Raw genomic sequence first — 14,489 nt, 5'->3', positions numbered from 1 at the left:
CAAATGGTCATGTAATGGTTATGTACAAATGCACACATACATGCATGTGTGCACATACAGGAACACTTCCCTGAAATAAAAGAACTTTCATGCTGTTCCCTTGGCTTACTCTAAGACTATTCCAGGCCTGTTCTCACTGCCAAGAGCAACTTGAATTACCTACTGTTGTTTTATCCCTTAATATATCCTGCCATATTGAGACATCCTGTGCTCAGTGAGTTTAGCGAATGCTTCAGAATCTACATGAAAATATATGCTGAGGCCACACCAATTTGATTTGTTGGTTCTCGATTTTTTTAGAAAAATATGAAGCGACAGGGCCAAAAATAAAAATAGGCCTAGGCATCCTCTGATAGCCGCAGAAGCTAATATGATGGGAGCCATGACACCAACATACCAGGCTGGTGTAGCATTCAAACAATAAATGTTAAACCTTTTGTCAAACCATTATGCATTGATAGATGGAAAAGCTGTCACAAGGAGCTTTCTTGAACGGTTTGGGCCAAAATATGAGAATTTTGGAGTTGATTCAGTACCTGAATCTTTTTGTTTTTTGTTTGGAAATCAGGAAAAAATGAAGTGGGCGAATATGAGAACCAACTAATTAAATTGATGTGGCCTGAAGTTTGAAGGATAAAAGTGGAGGAAAAACAAAAAATTCATAAATATCACATTGTCTTTTGATCTGAGGACACTTATATAATAAATAATCTTTGAATCAAACATTCCACCCAACAGAATATGAGGGGGGGGATTGTCTTTATACAGACAACTATTTTGCTAGAGGTCGTAAGAGTGTCCTTGAGACATGGCTGCACCATGGAACCCCTGGTGTGTCTGTTGATAGCCTTGGGGATGATAATGATAACGTGTTCCAAAGCACTTTGTTGAAGGCAGCTGATCAGAAAATACAATCATGTATAATGCCTGAGGTCTGTCATCTTCCAGCTTGAAATAGACTGACTGCATTTAAATGTCATATGCTCAAGTCAGGATGGGAATGTGTGTTTAGTGATGATTCCTCTGAGGTACACTGTTTCACAGTGTTGAATTTTATGCACAATAGACATAATTTACCAAGTACATAGTAATTGTACATAGTACATGTATGTACATTGTACTAAGTACATAGTACATGTATGTACATGTAGACTTCGTCTAGTACTTTTTGGTAAAATTTTGAACATTTCAAAGATACACTTTGAAGTTAACTCATTTAAACAGTAGGGGTGGCGAGAGAATGGTATTACGCTAAAAGCTAACATACATAATGTACAATGGCCCCACAAAACACTGTTTTTACAGGCACAGCACATTGTAACAGGAACAAACATGAATGACTTAGTGAGAGAATGAGGGTTGGATAAGTACCCCTATGTTTGCTTCAATGACATGAGATTGCTCTGTAACTTAGCTTTGAAACTTAAGGACAGTGTTGTTGTAATGGAGGTCACGAGAGAATCTGGAGGCAATAAATGTCTTCCACCATTAGAATTGTCTCCAAAAAAATTGAGAATGCCATCCTAGCTTTAATACTGTCAAGGGCTAATATATTATTACATGTATGGAACATTAGGCATTTAAATGTGACATACCACAGTGCTTAATCAGCTAGGATATACTCAGCCATCAAGGAATGTAAACAGTTTTGATTAGAATTCATAAAAGAGTCGACTTAGTGCCAAAGTGGTCACGAACCAGTTTTCAATTGCCTGTTAGACTGACGTTTAAGTACTTTTCGAAAGACTAATCAAACTGATAACTTATCCCCATTGTTATCCCATCTCCAGTCGGACTGAACTTTTTACCTTGTCTGGGAACAGGCCATACATGTATGTGTGAGGAACATACTCTCCAAGAAGAGGTTTGGGTTTTGGGGTATTTTTAGCATGTTTTTTTTTAGACTTTTTTTATTGGGGTTTCTTTTTTGCACTGGAATTTTTCTTTCACCCAACCCAAGGCATCAGGAGGCCTCAAAATTAACTTTTCTTCCCATTTTCCCAGCACTGTTAGCCAAAAAATAACCCCAAACCCTAACCTCTGCTTGGAGAGTAATGAGGAACAAAGGCATCAGGAGGCCTTAAAATTAACTTTTCTTCCTATTGTCCCAGCACTATCCCAAAAATACATTTCAATTGTCCCGAAGTGAACATGAACTGTCCAAACCTGTTTTTCGGGAAGTATATATGACAACAACAGTCAGCTTTATCTTGCTAATGTTCACTCCAGGTGCACTATAATTACAGTGTAGACAGGAAATTCAGGGAGATTTTTCCGGACCCAAAAGCTGGGACGTCAGTGCCTGATAAATAAAAGGGCTCAGCCTGGCATTCTGATGTTGATACTTTTCTATTGCCCCAAAAATGTCCCAAAGTGTCTTTTTAGTTGTCCCAGCCTAAAATTTAGTGGTCAGGGGCCATTGGACCACCTTTAATTTTGAGCCCTGAGCATAATCCAATTTTACATTTTTTGTAGTATCTGATTTTTTTTTCAGTTACTGTACATTTTACTTCAGAATCTTCTAATATAGATAATGTTGACACATAATGTTTGCAGGAAAATGAAGTGTCAGACAAAAAGAATATGATGATTTTCTGCTAATTGTCTCTGATGATTGGCACCATATGGTTGAGGCAAAAGTCCCATAAAGTTAAAAAGTTGGGCTCTTCTGAGAATAATTTTGAGTACTAGTACACTACACTTTAGCCACTTGCCAACAAAGAAATAAACACCAAGTTAGTAATACATGCAACAGGTCTTTCTTGCCATATTGAGTTACTTTGTTTCATGTTAAAAGCAAAGCTCACAGCCCCTTTCCCTAGCATTACTGGTTTGTCCCCTGCCAGTATCTGGTGGTGCATGCCTGTGTTCTGTTTACACCTGTTTGACACTCCCCTATCAATGCTTCTACTCTCCAGCACACACAAACGGCCCAATAGCTCCCAACGCTCAGCAGCCCGCAGCCAAATACTGTGAGCCTTTCCGCTCATTCAATGCTGATCAAGCACAGCATACCTTCCTTCTTGGTTACATTTTCATGACGAGGGCACTTGTTCTCCTACTGTGGTTATAGTGGAATTCTGCACACGATGAGTGCATTTTCCATGCATTTGGTAGCACCTGGATTACCTTGACTTCCTGTGTACAGCACATGGGGCATGACGTGCATGCAAGCCCTCCGGTGGACCTTTCTCACAACGCTCTGAGACTTCACCAACACTCTCGCGTCACCACAGAAGCCAGAGATAACATGCCTCCCTCATTCTAGCTGTCTTTTCACTGTTGGCTTGTCATATGATGGCTACTTGGGCCAGGAAGGAAGGACGGAAGAACTCTGATTCTGAACACGTCAAACACATTCCCATGCGGCAGTACTATCACATGTAGGTGCGGCTTCCTTTACAGACAAGTTTAGCCTGTGTACTATCAACTCAAGCTTGGCAAGTACTTTACACAGTGGTTTTACTGTAGCCTTGTATTGACTTGTTTGCTGTGCATATTTGTGCTGAGTGTGTCAGGAATTTTAAGCAAATCATTCAATACTTTTACAAACCAGTATCTTTTTGTAACAGTTATTTTACTGATTATACAGTCAAACACTTGCATTACAATTCCTTTGACAAGCAGAATTTTCTTTTTGTTTTTTAACTAAATGCAGTTACAGGTACTTGTTTGGTAATACATATATGAATTTAGTTGTTTTAAAGCTTGTTCTCTATCTCAGCTTAGACCTAATGGAATCAGATGATTAACGTGTCTTGAGTTAACACCTGGTTCTTTCCTAATTGCTTTCTTGATAGGCAGCCCTGAGTACGGTCTTATTAGCTGACATCATGTTTCAAATGAGCATGAAAAGTCTGTTTGAACTGTCTCTGCATACCTGATTTATACTCAATGATGCTTGCAAATGTCAGAAGTTGAATGCTGAAATTTGGGTCGATTCAAAAGTTTTGGGCAGTTCTTAAACATGAACTTTAAGACGTTATATGATACGTCTAATCGTCTCCAATCCTGGACTCTTCAACAAGGGTTATCCCTGGTCATACATGTACATGTCATTATGAATGACTTTCATTAATTTGCACCTTTCAGTGGAGATAATTTAGTACGTTTATACGTTACAGGTCTAATACCTGTCTGAATTATATGTAGCTGTCAAAGGATATGCTTCATTGCCTGGGTTAACAATTCACAATCGTGTACAGTTTATAACAGTGTAAGACTGTATATGTTCCAATGCTTTTCTTGACAATCCCTGCTTTCTGTTGTTTCTCTCAAATTTTAGACTTTAGATTTAGATGTCAGATTTTAGAATCAGAACATTTTCTGTCAAACATCTTGTGCCAGTCCAGGTTCAAGTGCATCGTGATTAATGGGGAAAAACTAATTTACCTTTGAGTTAAATTAACAACTTCTCCCTTGCTTTTAAAGTTCACTCGTGCATAGTGCCTTTAAGTTACCGGTAGTATTAACATCACACCCAGGCACAGTTGAGTGGACTCTTTAGAAGAACAGTACTACCATTGACATCAAAGATGACTATCAGTTCACTTTTTACTCCATACACATACATACATTTTTCACAGTACATGTACATACAATTATGGCACTTTTGAGTGGCTACTATGACATGCTTAATAATAAAAGTCATGATGTAACTGTGATTTAAGAGTTAATGACCTGCCCCTAGGTAAATATGGTGTGATAAAGGCAGTTGCTATAACCACTGAATAAAGCCATCGAGTGAGAGACAGCGAACGAGGTGGCTTTATGAGATGGTTATACTTATAGCAACTGACAAGGCTATGTACACCATATTCACCGAGAAAGGGCGGGCCATTAACGCTATTATCATATAGCCTATCAAAACTTACACAGTAGAGAGTAACACATTCCTGTATAACACATATAATATCTAAATTATTAACAAACCATTACAGTCACTCCTCTATCCTCCCGTCCGCTGGCCACTGTTCCTGTGCATCTTTCCCGATTCCAAGGACCCATGTGCCTAATGGCCAATTTTTTTTTAATTTTTTTTTTGCCCTGTCACTCCTGATTTTTTTGGAAAAAATCCGAGAAACAACAAATTAAATTGGTGTGGCCTTAGGTTTTAAAAATAGGTATTAGTACCACTGCATTCCCTTGGCATCATAAATCACCATAGGCAGTACAGACAGGAACGGTTTGGGATTATTTGTACACACTCACACACATGGTCAATCTTATCAGACCACCATGTTTTGCTGATAGGACAAACTAGTTTTGCTGAGAGGTTCTTTTAAAGTTACTTTGTATTATTTGGAATTTGACCTCTGACCACCTCAAACACCTCTGACTGATCATTATTATTGTATCTTGATTGATGATTTTCGAATTCCTTTGTCACATTTAATTATTATTATTTTATGTTACATCATTTTCTTGTATCATGTTCCCATGGGCTTCCTTAAAAATCAGTCTCAACGGCTGAAGGGACAACCCATCTGTTTGTAAGATTAATAAATAAAAAAAAAAGGTTATGTATAATGTACTGATTCAGAAGTAACTGCCAATCATCCTACCCTTCACCAGTTGCTTTCAAACTCCAGCACATGCTTCGGGGGTTCTCTGAGGGCATAATGTATCCAAGCAGCATGTAAAAGTGGCGTCTCAATGCTGCGCAAGCAGGTACATTCTTGTAAAACAGCTAAAATGCTCTTGGGTGACATACATAATGTATGAGTGTGTAGCCACTTAAATTTGTCTGATTGTACTATTGAGTTACTGGTTTTGCATGCCTTCAGGGGAATATGATTAGAAGGCCATGTGCAACATTGACCTTTGCAGTGAACTTTATGCATGACTGTGTGTGTAATACTATACATGTATGTAGCAATGTACATCACCCAGCAATAGTCCTTAATGTGAATAATCATTACTATTTCTTTTACGATTTCCGAAGTTGACCCAGCATTACTTACTCCCATAATTATAATGGTCCGAGATTGTACACTTTTTGTACAATTTTCAAGTTTTTTTTCTCACATGCACTGGTCACATACATACGTAACGTTACGTCATGTAAATTATAAAGGGGAGCAAGTGGCAAAACAGCCAAGTTGTCAACAGATCAAATTACAAGACTTAGTGAGTGATTTAGATGTACAGTGCATGTATACGTAGTTCATGCCAGTTACAAAATGACACTTAATATTATGAAAATCATTATATATATCTTTTTTACTTTATCTCCTTGCAGGGTACAGGAGGCAGATGGAAATTTCTTCGAGAGTTTCACAGCACTGTCATGGAGACAAGAAAACCGAAGACTGAGAGCCAGCAGTGAGGTACAGTAACTCTTGATTTTTCACAGTACTTTTATGGTGTTAGGATTTGGCGCTCTCACCGCTAAGGCACAGGTTCGATTCCCAGTGTGGGAACCACTGTAAGAAACAGGAGGAGCGAGTAGAAAGAGATAAAAACCCTCCTGGTCCCGGGCCCGGTTCGAACCCACAACCCTCCAGGCCACACGCCAACGCTCTAACCACTCGGCTAAAAGGTCTAGACCCCTCGGTAGGGTCAGTTGGTAGCGCCCATAAACCCCCCACTGTTACACTGGGAACTGTTGCGGTGACTTCTGGACTGCTACTGGGAATTTTCATCTAAAAAAAGGTGGTTATGGAATCTAGTAGTACCACAAGCACCCATTTACAGGATTTTAAAATCTTGAAGTGTTTTTCAATGAGTTCCCCCTGATTTCTAATGATATGGTATTCCCAAAGGATGCTTGAAGTACATGTAATTGGCAGTAACTATGTGGACTTGCCCGCAGAGTGGAATCATTCCAACCCATCAGTTTGAATGAAATTGCCAAAAGCAATTCTTTGATGTTCACCATGTTACAAGAGCACAATGACACTGTTTGGCAAATTCAAACCTTAAGTGTAATCAGTTGCATTTTCTACCCAATGGAAATCAATAATCTGTCAAGGAATCTTATAAAGAACATACAAGACAAATTTTAAACATCAAGGCAATTAGAAAAGATTCTTAAATGGTTTTGATTGTTTTCTGACAAAATGACAAAATACAAGATTAAGAATTGTGAGCCACTGGGCTCTGTCTACTTTCCAACTTAGGAGCAGAGTTTTGAACTCTTGGTGTGTTTACTACTTAACAACTGGTGTTTATTGTAACAAACCTGTTTGTATTCCCTCATTAGAATACCATCATTCCTCCATTACCTTTGAAAAACAATGTTCCTTCACACAGTTTGTGTATACGGCATGATACAATATGTACATGTAAGCTGCTATCTTCTGTGTGTTGAACTAACGTTATAGTTAGTTTCAAATTGTTAATCATTTACAGTCAAGCTAGATAAGATAAAAAAAGCACTTCCAAAATACCACAAAAATTTGAATCATTTTAAAACTTTTTGAACATACAAATGTACCTTCTATCAGTGTCTTATCATAAAACGTTCAAAATGCCTTATCTATTTGTAAGCTGCAGAAAGCTTTAAGTACAAATGTATTAACTGTTTAGCTACAATAACAAATATCTACCTTATGATGTCGTAGATATTTGTTATACATAAATTGTATAACTGTTATAGTTTCACATTTTTGACTGAGTGTGTGTCTGTTACAAAATGTCCTATTTTTTTATTATGTGAAGAGGAATAAAATACTGGCAAAACATCAACGTTACTACAACTGTATGTTTAACATAATTTTACAATGTAAACCAATTACATTTTTTTAAATGTCTGTCTTAAAACGATAATGAGACAAACAGGAAATTAATATATTAGTGAGAAAGATGTACAACTGGTATCATTGACAAGCAGTAAGCTGTCCTTCCAACACAGATTTTATCATAATAGCGTCATACATGTAATTTACAAGCAAATACAACGTGGATGCCTAGTGACTACCAATGGTTGATGTACAATGTAGGAATGGGTCAATGACTTGACACGAATCGCAGGCTTTTGACACATCAATCATACTCCAAAATGCCAACCTGATTGCCTGCTTGATTAGAAACTGATTTGACTCTCAGGGGTGACCTGGTAAGCTTGCGGCAGCTGGGTGCAGACCACATGTACTTGTAAGCATTTTGATAAGTAGTGCAGCATGCATACTTTTAGTTGCTTGTCATGTAATTATAGGATATAAGGCCACACCGACTTAATTGTATGGATGACATCCGCACGAGCATTGATGTTCGCCTGTTCTAAAAGAAAAAGAAAAAGATCACGTCCCGCAAGGCTCTGACCTGGCTCTAGTTCTGGGTAGTCCATGGTATTTAGCAGCAATACAGAGCCAGTGGCATCCATGCTACCAAAGCTGAGGACTCAAGAACTGTTGGCAGTACATGCATACGTACAGTGCCGATTTATAAATTCCGCAAAATGCCAGCATGCCAGCATTTGTCAGTCAGTTTTTCCATGACAACTAAGTAATACTAACTGTACAATTAGAAAAGTCTTTATCTGAAGTGTTTGGTTACCAATTATCCCTGAAAAAAGTAGGTGACAAGAAGCGTGATGTTTGTTTGGTAACCTTAATTGTTACAAAAGGTACTTAGTTCAAGCTCCAAAAGATGTCCAGATAAGCACATTAAAGACCACATGTGTGTTCCCACATCAGGCACATTATCCCAGATATCCAGCTGTTGGTGCAACAAGCTAATGCACATTTCCCACTTGTTGGTCTCACATACTTATCACTTCTGGTGACATATGGCAGGAAAAACAAAGTAATTTCCATGGAGGTTGCTGAAAAGGTCTTTTTGTAATGTAGCAAACTAGCTCATTCAAGCAACTGTTACACACTAGGTACCTGCATTTTAACTGGAACTTTGGATCCTTAAACAAGTGACACAATAGTCTTGTGTTTCAAACAACTGTCTGTGATTGTGCTACAAGAGCCAAACCAGCATGGCTTTGTTTCATCTGGTAGAGAAATACATGTTACACAATTGCAGTTTGTGTTTTTATCATGTCTAAAATAATTCAAATTTTAATAATGTCAATTTTACAAATAGGTATTTCATGAATACAGGTATGAAATTGCTGTATTAATTTTCCACAACTTGTTCGAAAAAAAATCTTTTACAAAATTGATTTCTAGTTTCCCTCATATCAAAGTTTCAACAGTGTTCTTTTCTTGGTGTTTTAGGAGGATCTTGTAGAGGACAAGCCATTGCCTGTGGAAAGTCAAGCTGTTGTCAAACCTGATCGTCAGAAACTCACCAAGGATGAGGTAAGAGTGTCTTTTTCTGTTTACTGAAGGAAAACATATTGTTTCTGCTCTGTTACCTCTTCTCCTTCTCCTTCTTCTGCAAACCAATAAGGTCAATGACCTGAACCAGACATCTGTTACCATGGTAACTGGTGTTGAGCTACATCATGTTGCAGTTTTATAGCAGGAGGGATTTAGACTCCTGTCTGACCATATGTACATGTATATGTATATGTATACAATGTGTTTTAGTAAGCATTAACAGAGCAGACCATATGCGAAGGTAACCATTATGCATTTGCTTTGCAAATGTTACTTTTCTGGTTTATTGTTTACTTATCAATTTTCACCACAAAACAAAGCTCATATAAGAACCACTCATCACATGTTTTGGGTTACAGTAATGGACTGTGAAGGCAAATCATGCTTCTTTACTGGCATGTAGAAGTTTAAGCTTGTACCCATGCATTAAGGAAGCATTCACAAGGAAGCTTGTTGCATAGTGATGACGTTCTAGGAAAGAAGCTTTCAGCGTGAAACTTCCTCCTGAGAGATGGAATATGGAAGAAGAAAGCGTAATTTGCTTCTGTAGAAGTGGCAAAACGTGTCCTAGCTGAGAATTTTGGAGTGGGGGAACAAGCGAGTGAAGTTCCCTGGAGGATTTGCCATGGGAATAGCGATAGAGTAACGCCAGACTTGCTACATTACGCCTGTGTGCGGGAGGTTGTAACGTACATGTAGTGAACAGGTCAATCCCAACAAGATTTTGTAAGCAGTTTTATATAAGGCTTGGCTCTGTCTAGACAGCTAAGGGAGCTCTGGGCAGCTCTGGCCCAGATGTGTCAGCAACAAGTTTGTGTTAAGTTTGATCTGACATTCTTGCATCTGTTCAATTTTTATGATGGTAAGAAAAAGAATATCAATGGCACAAAAATTAATGTAGGTGATGATAGGGAATCCATAGTTACATTTTGATGCTCCATGATAACTGTTTCAAGCTAATCAACATTTGGGACTTAAGAACTAACATTAGAGACAGAAACATTATGGTTTTTAAAGATTCATACATTGTAGTACTACATGGATCTTGATGTACATAATTTTGAAGGCAGACATCTAGTTCTGGTCGCAATGAAAAATTCATTCTGTAACTTTGCATGAGCATTCAAAACATGTAGTGCATGCGACATTACATGGAATAAATATGTATGACGTTGTGTGGTTCATGTTAATTGTTATGTTACCCATGTTGCCAAAGTACAATGTATCATCATACAAATGTGTATTGAGTACAAGGTTAAACATGGAAAAAGCAAGATAATCCACATTCTATACTTAAACTTATAATTTTCTTGGTGCAATTGTTGGGAAATTGATGCTTCACAGTTGGGTCTTCATTGTGTACATCATGCAGCAATGTATCCTAAATGTAATTTTCAAAATTAATTGGGGACAGTTGCACTGATAGATAGGGTGTATCTATCATGCAATCCTTCATAATGTGTGCAAAATTAAATCGCAATCCACCAGGATAGTTGATTGGAACTGCTTTTTTTTGGTTAAAATACCCCCACATCACTTCTTGAGATATGTAGAATGTCTTGAATTTCTGTAAATCAGATTCCTGACCTATACGTCTTGGTTGTTATTATAAATAAAAATTCGAATTGGACAATTATAGTTGTTTTCCCGTCTCAAGCCATGGTTGTTAATATATCACAAACTGTGGCAAATAGTGAATACCTTTGTAGATTTTCTACTTAATAGTGAATACCTTGTAAATTTGCAGTTTGCACAGCTTTGAGGAAACAATAAAGGGCATCATACATTTGAATTAATTATTCAATTAACATATTCTAGCTTATCCACTACAACATGGTGTATGAGGAAAACTGGACTCCCTTCCATCTAGTGCTACAGCTTTTTAGTTTCATCATACTGCTATGTGGCTCCAATCTTGCCACACTACTGTCAGCGAAAACCACTGTCCTTGGTGCTGAACTTAGTATTGTTGCCTCAAAGCTATCGTAATTTGACACACATTTGATTCTATTTTTTTGCCCCCTCCTCCTAGCTGGACACCCTGTACAAAGAGTTGATGTACACCATCCGACACAGGATAGGCACCACCAGTGACGGACACTCTCCCTTCGATGAAGACCTGTACAATTATGCCCAAGAGGTACAACAACATTTCACTTACCTGCTAATTATTAGAAATCCACTGTGTATTGAAAGTACTTGAAAAAAGTGTTTCTAATTCATCTCTTCTAATGTAAATAAGGTAACAAGATATTGGACCTTTCTGCCTTGAGACTAAAGACTGAGACAGCATTTCAAAGCCAGTAGTGCTTTAGCCAAATTTAATGTGTGTATATTATTAACACTTCTTACAAGAGCATTGTTAAAATTCCTGCACTGATAGCAGATCAAATGCCTAGAAGTAAGCTGTTTGTAAAGTCTACTTTTAAAACAAATCTCAATAGTGCAGCGCATTCTTTGAAGTTCTCTTGTTAGCATTCCATCTGTATTCATCAGTTGCAGCTAGATATAAGTGCATGAAATATACAGTACTATCAAAAATAACATGTTTTCCCCCAGGTATTCCACTTTACAGAAGACAGACACAGGGCCCTGCTGGACAGGGCTAAAGAACTAAAGGTAGGAGGGACTTCTACTTAAAGTTAGAGTCAAGTTTTGATTGAAATGGGGGATGGCTGTTTTTACTGATATGCTATACAAAGCAAACTAATTGGCAATAGATAAATACTTCAAAAGCAAGTTTGTCACACATTACATTTTTTACAAGACGTTAGTGTATCTTTTAATTGTTCCACAAATTCTTGAATTGTTCTTATGATCAAGGCATAAAACAACCTTAGCTTTGTTTTCTTTATTGTGTAAAATATATATTTCAGTAAATGGTTTGTAGTAACAAGGAATTTTGGAATATGAGACCTTGCTAAGTTTTTTGTTTTAGTATGTTTCAATGTGTCCAAATGTTGTGTTAGTGATCAAGCTTCCTCTACTTACAGGCCCCAAAATGTGTGCTGAACGTAACAGGTAAACATTTCTTACAAGCTATGAACATTTAACACACACTGACAACCCTAAACATTAACATCTGTGTCCATAATATCACCATAGTCCATAATATCGCCACCTTGAGAAAAAGGGTGCTTAAAGATATTTTTACTGCAACACACCCTAGGTATGTACATTTGAGGTGTGCAGGAGTGCATACCAAAAGTATGTTGCAGTAAAAATATCTTAAAGCACACTGTTTCTCAAGGTGGCGATATTACGAACCCTGGTGATATTATGGACACGGATGTTAGGCCAACCACAGGAACCAACTGTATGATAAAATCACTCTTTTCAGACAGGCATGAATACCTTAGGAAACAGTCAAGGGTGTCTTTATCATTTTAGTTATGGTAATATATTCTAGCTTATCTACTGCATGGTGTATGAGGAAAACTGGGCTCTCTACCATCTAGTGCATGCTATAGCTTTGTAACATCATCACACTGCTATTTAGCTCCAATCTTGGCACACTACTGTCAGTGAAAGCACTTTACCACAGTGACTGTCCTTGGTGCTGAACTTAGCATTGTTGCCCAAAAGTTATCCATTGTGCAATGCAGAGGCCTTATACCCAATAGATGACACAAGCAACATTTTGGCATTGCTATATATGAATGTATCAGAATGACATAATTATAATATTACAATACAGACTGACCAATGCTAGGTTCAGTACCAAGGACAGCACAGATACTATTGCTTACAGAACTAAGAAAGATTTTTCAAAGTACTCACATTTTTTTAGTTGCGGCAATTTTATGATCTTTCATAACACTTCCCTTGCCCTTTCAGTTGCAGAAGCAAAGGATCTAGAAGCAAAGGATGCAAATGGTTAGTAAACTCTAGGTGCTTGTAGAAAAATGGTTCATTCAAGAAAGAATGGCATATTTTGTTTTTATGTGAACTGACAGTATACTGTATCTCAAGATTACACGAATTGGGGCCTACCAGCGCTTGAAAACAGTCATCTATCCCCACATAATTCTTATAACATTATTATATTGAACTATCTTAGCATGAAATTGACTATAACTTTGATGCTAAAAAGTAAATGGCAAATGTGAAAGCTTTCATAGATTTATCATGTAGTGGATCCAATGTGCACAGCATGACTTATACATCTATGGCATTCTGCTTTCAAATTACAGGGTACAGCGACCCCTATTGCATGTTGGGAATTGTCCCACCATCCTTCAGTCCCCCATCCACTCCTGGAGGGAAGCCCAAGAACCGACTAAGCTTCAAGGACAGACAACGGAGGAAGAGCAGAGGCAAGGACAAGGTACGAGAGGAGGGCTTGCAGAAAACTGATCAGTTGGGAGAGATAGGAAGGCTGGATCATGAAAAATTTGAAAAGAATGACAGTACAATGCTAAATTTTATGCTAACACAAAGGTACATAGAGTTCAAATTATCAATGACCATTGTTGCCTTCATCAGGATAAACAATGAAGAGAATGAAATTCAGTTTGGAGAGGCTAAGCATAAAATGTTTATACTATTAGCTTCCTCCTGAGGTCACATAAAAAATCATGGTTACAGGAACTTTATTACTGTACAATGTAAATTACTTGTGTACAAAAGGATTAGAAACCATAATTGCTTTTACAGCCATCTACACCCACTGGGAAAATGTCAAAAGAGGAGAAGCAGGAACAGAGGGTGCAAGAAATGCTGAGAAAGAAGTTTGTGGTAGGAGACCCTCAGAGTGAAAATACACCTGACACCAGTTCATGAGTTCTAGTTAAAAGTTGTCCTGTTTTTACGCAGCAAAATTTTCAGTTTGAAATTCATGTTACAGGTGAAATACTAATTCTCTAGGTCTTTTGGTTGTTGTTCTACTGTCACACTTTGATTGTGTTTTCTACTGATGCTGTTTTCAATATTTTTTTACAGCTTGTAACCTTCAAAGCAGATTATTCTTTGCAAATACATGTACTTCCTGATCTTCTCGGTCATGTCATGGTTTCTCTGTAACTGGTTACTTTGGTCACAAACCTACACAACCTACAGTTTGAAAATGGCCATTATTGAGGTACATGTAGTATCCATCAGAAAATACAGGCCAGTCTACATGTTCCTTTTGCTGGAATATGCTTCCGAAGCCAAAAATCATACCATTTGGATATGAAAAACAGCTCTTTACTGTACTTGTTTCTACACACTCAG

At 37.7% G+C, this 14,489-nt stretch overlaps 1 protein-coding gene across 1 annotated transcript in view; it reads left to right on the top strand.

Moving 5' to 3' along the window:
* The first annotated feature begins 2,779 nt into the window (after positions 1-2,779).
* LOC109461976 (BAI1-associated protein 3-like) overlaps positions 2,780-14,489 on the top strand; it is a 16,109-nt gene continuing 4,399 nt past the window's right edge. The window contains exons 1-8 of the mRNA XM_019758459.1: positions 2,780-3,383; positions 6,242-6,329; positions 9,171-9,254; positions 11,308-11,415; positions 11,835-11,894; positions 12,269-12,296; positions 13,113-13,151; positions 13,469-13,602. Coding sequence (XP_019614018.1) covers positions 3,295-3,383; positions 6,242-6,329; positions 9,171-9,254; positions 11,308-11,415; positions 11,835-11,894; positions 12,269-12,296; positions 13,113-13,151; positions 13,469-13,602 — 630 coding nt within the window. The 5' untranslated portion in view covers positions 2,780-3,294. The remainder of the gene's footprint in view (positions 3,384-6,241; positions 6,330-9,170; positions 9,255-11,307; positions 11,416-11,834; positions 11,895-12,268; positions 12,297-13,112; positions 13,152-13,468; positions 13,603-14,489) is intronic.

Source organism: Branchiostoma belcheri, unplaced genomic scaffold, assembly GCF_001625305.1.
Source record: "Branchiostoma belcheri isolate BF01 breed outbred unplaced genomic scaffold, Haploidv18h27 scaffold112, whole genome shotgun sequence".
NCBI lineage: Eukaryota > Metazoa > Chordata > Leptocardii > Amphioxiformes > Branchiostomatidae > Branchiostoma > Branchiostoma belcheri.
This window is presented reverse-complemented; position numbering and strand designations above follow the sequence as displayed.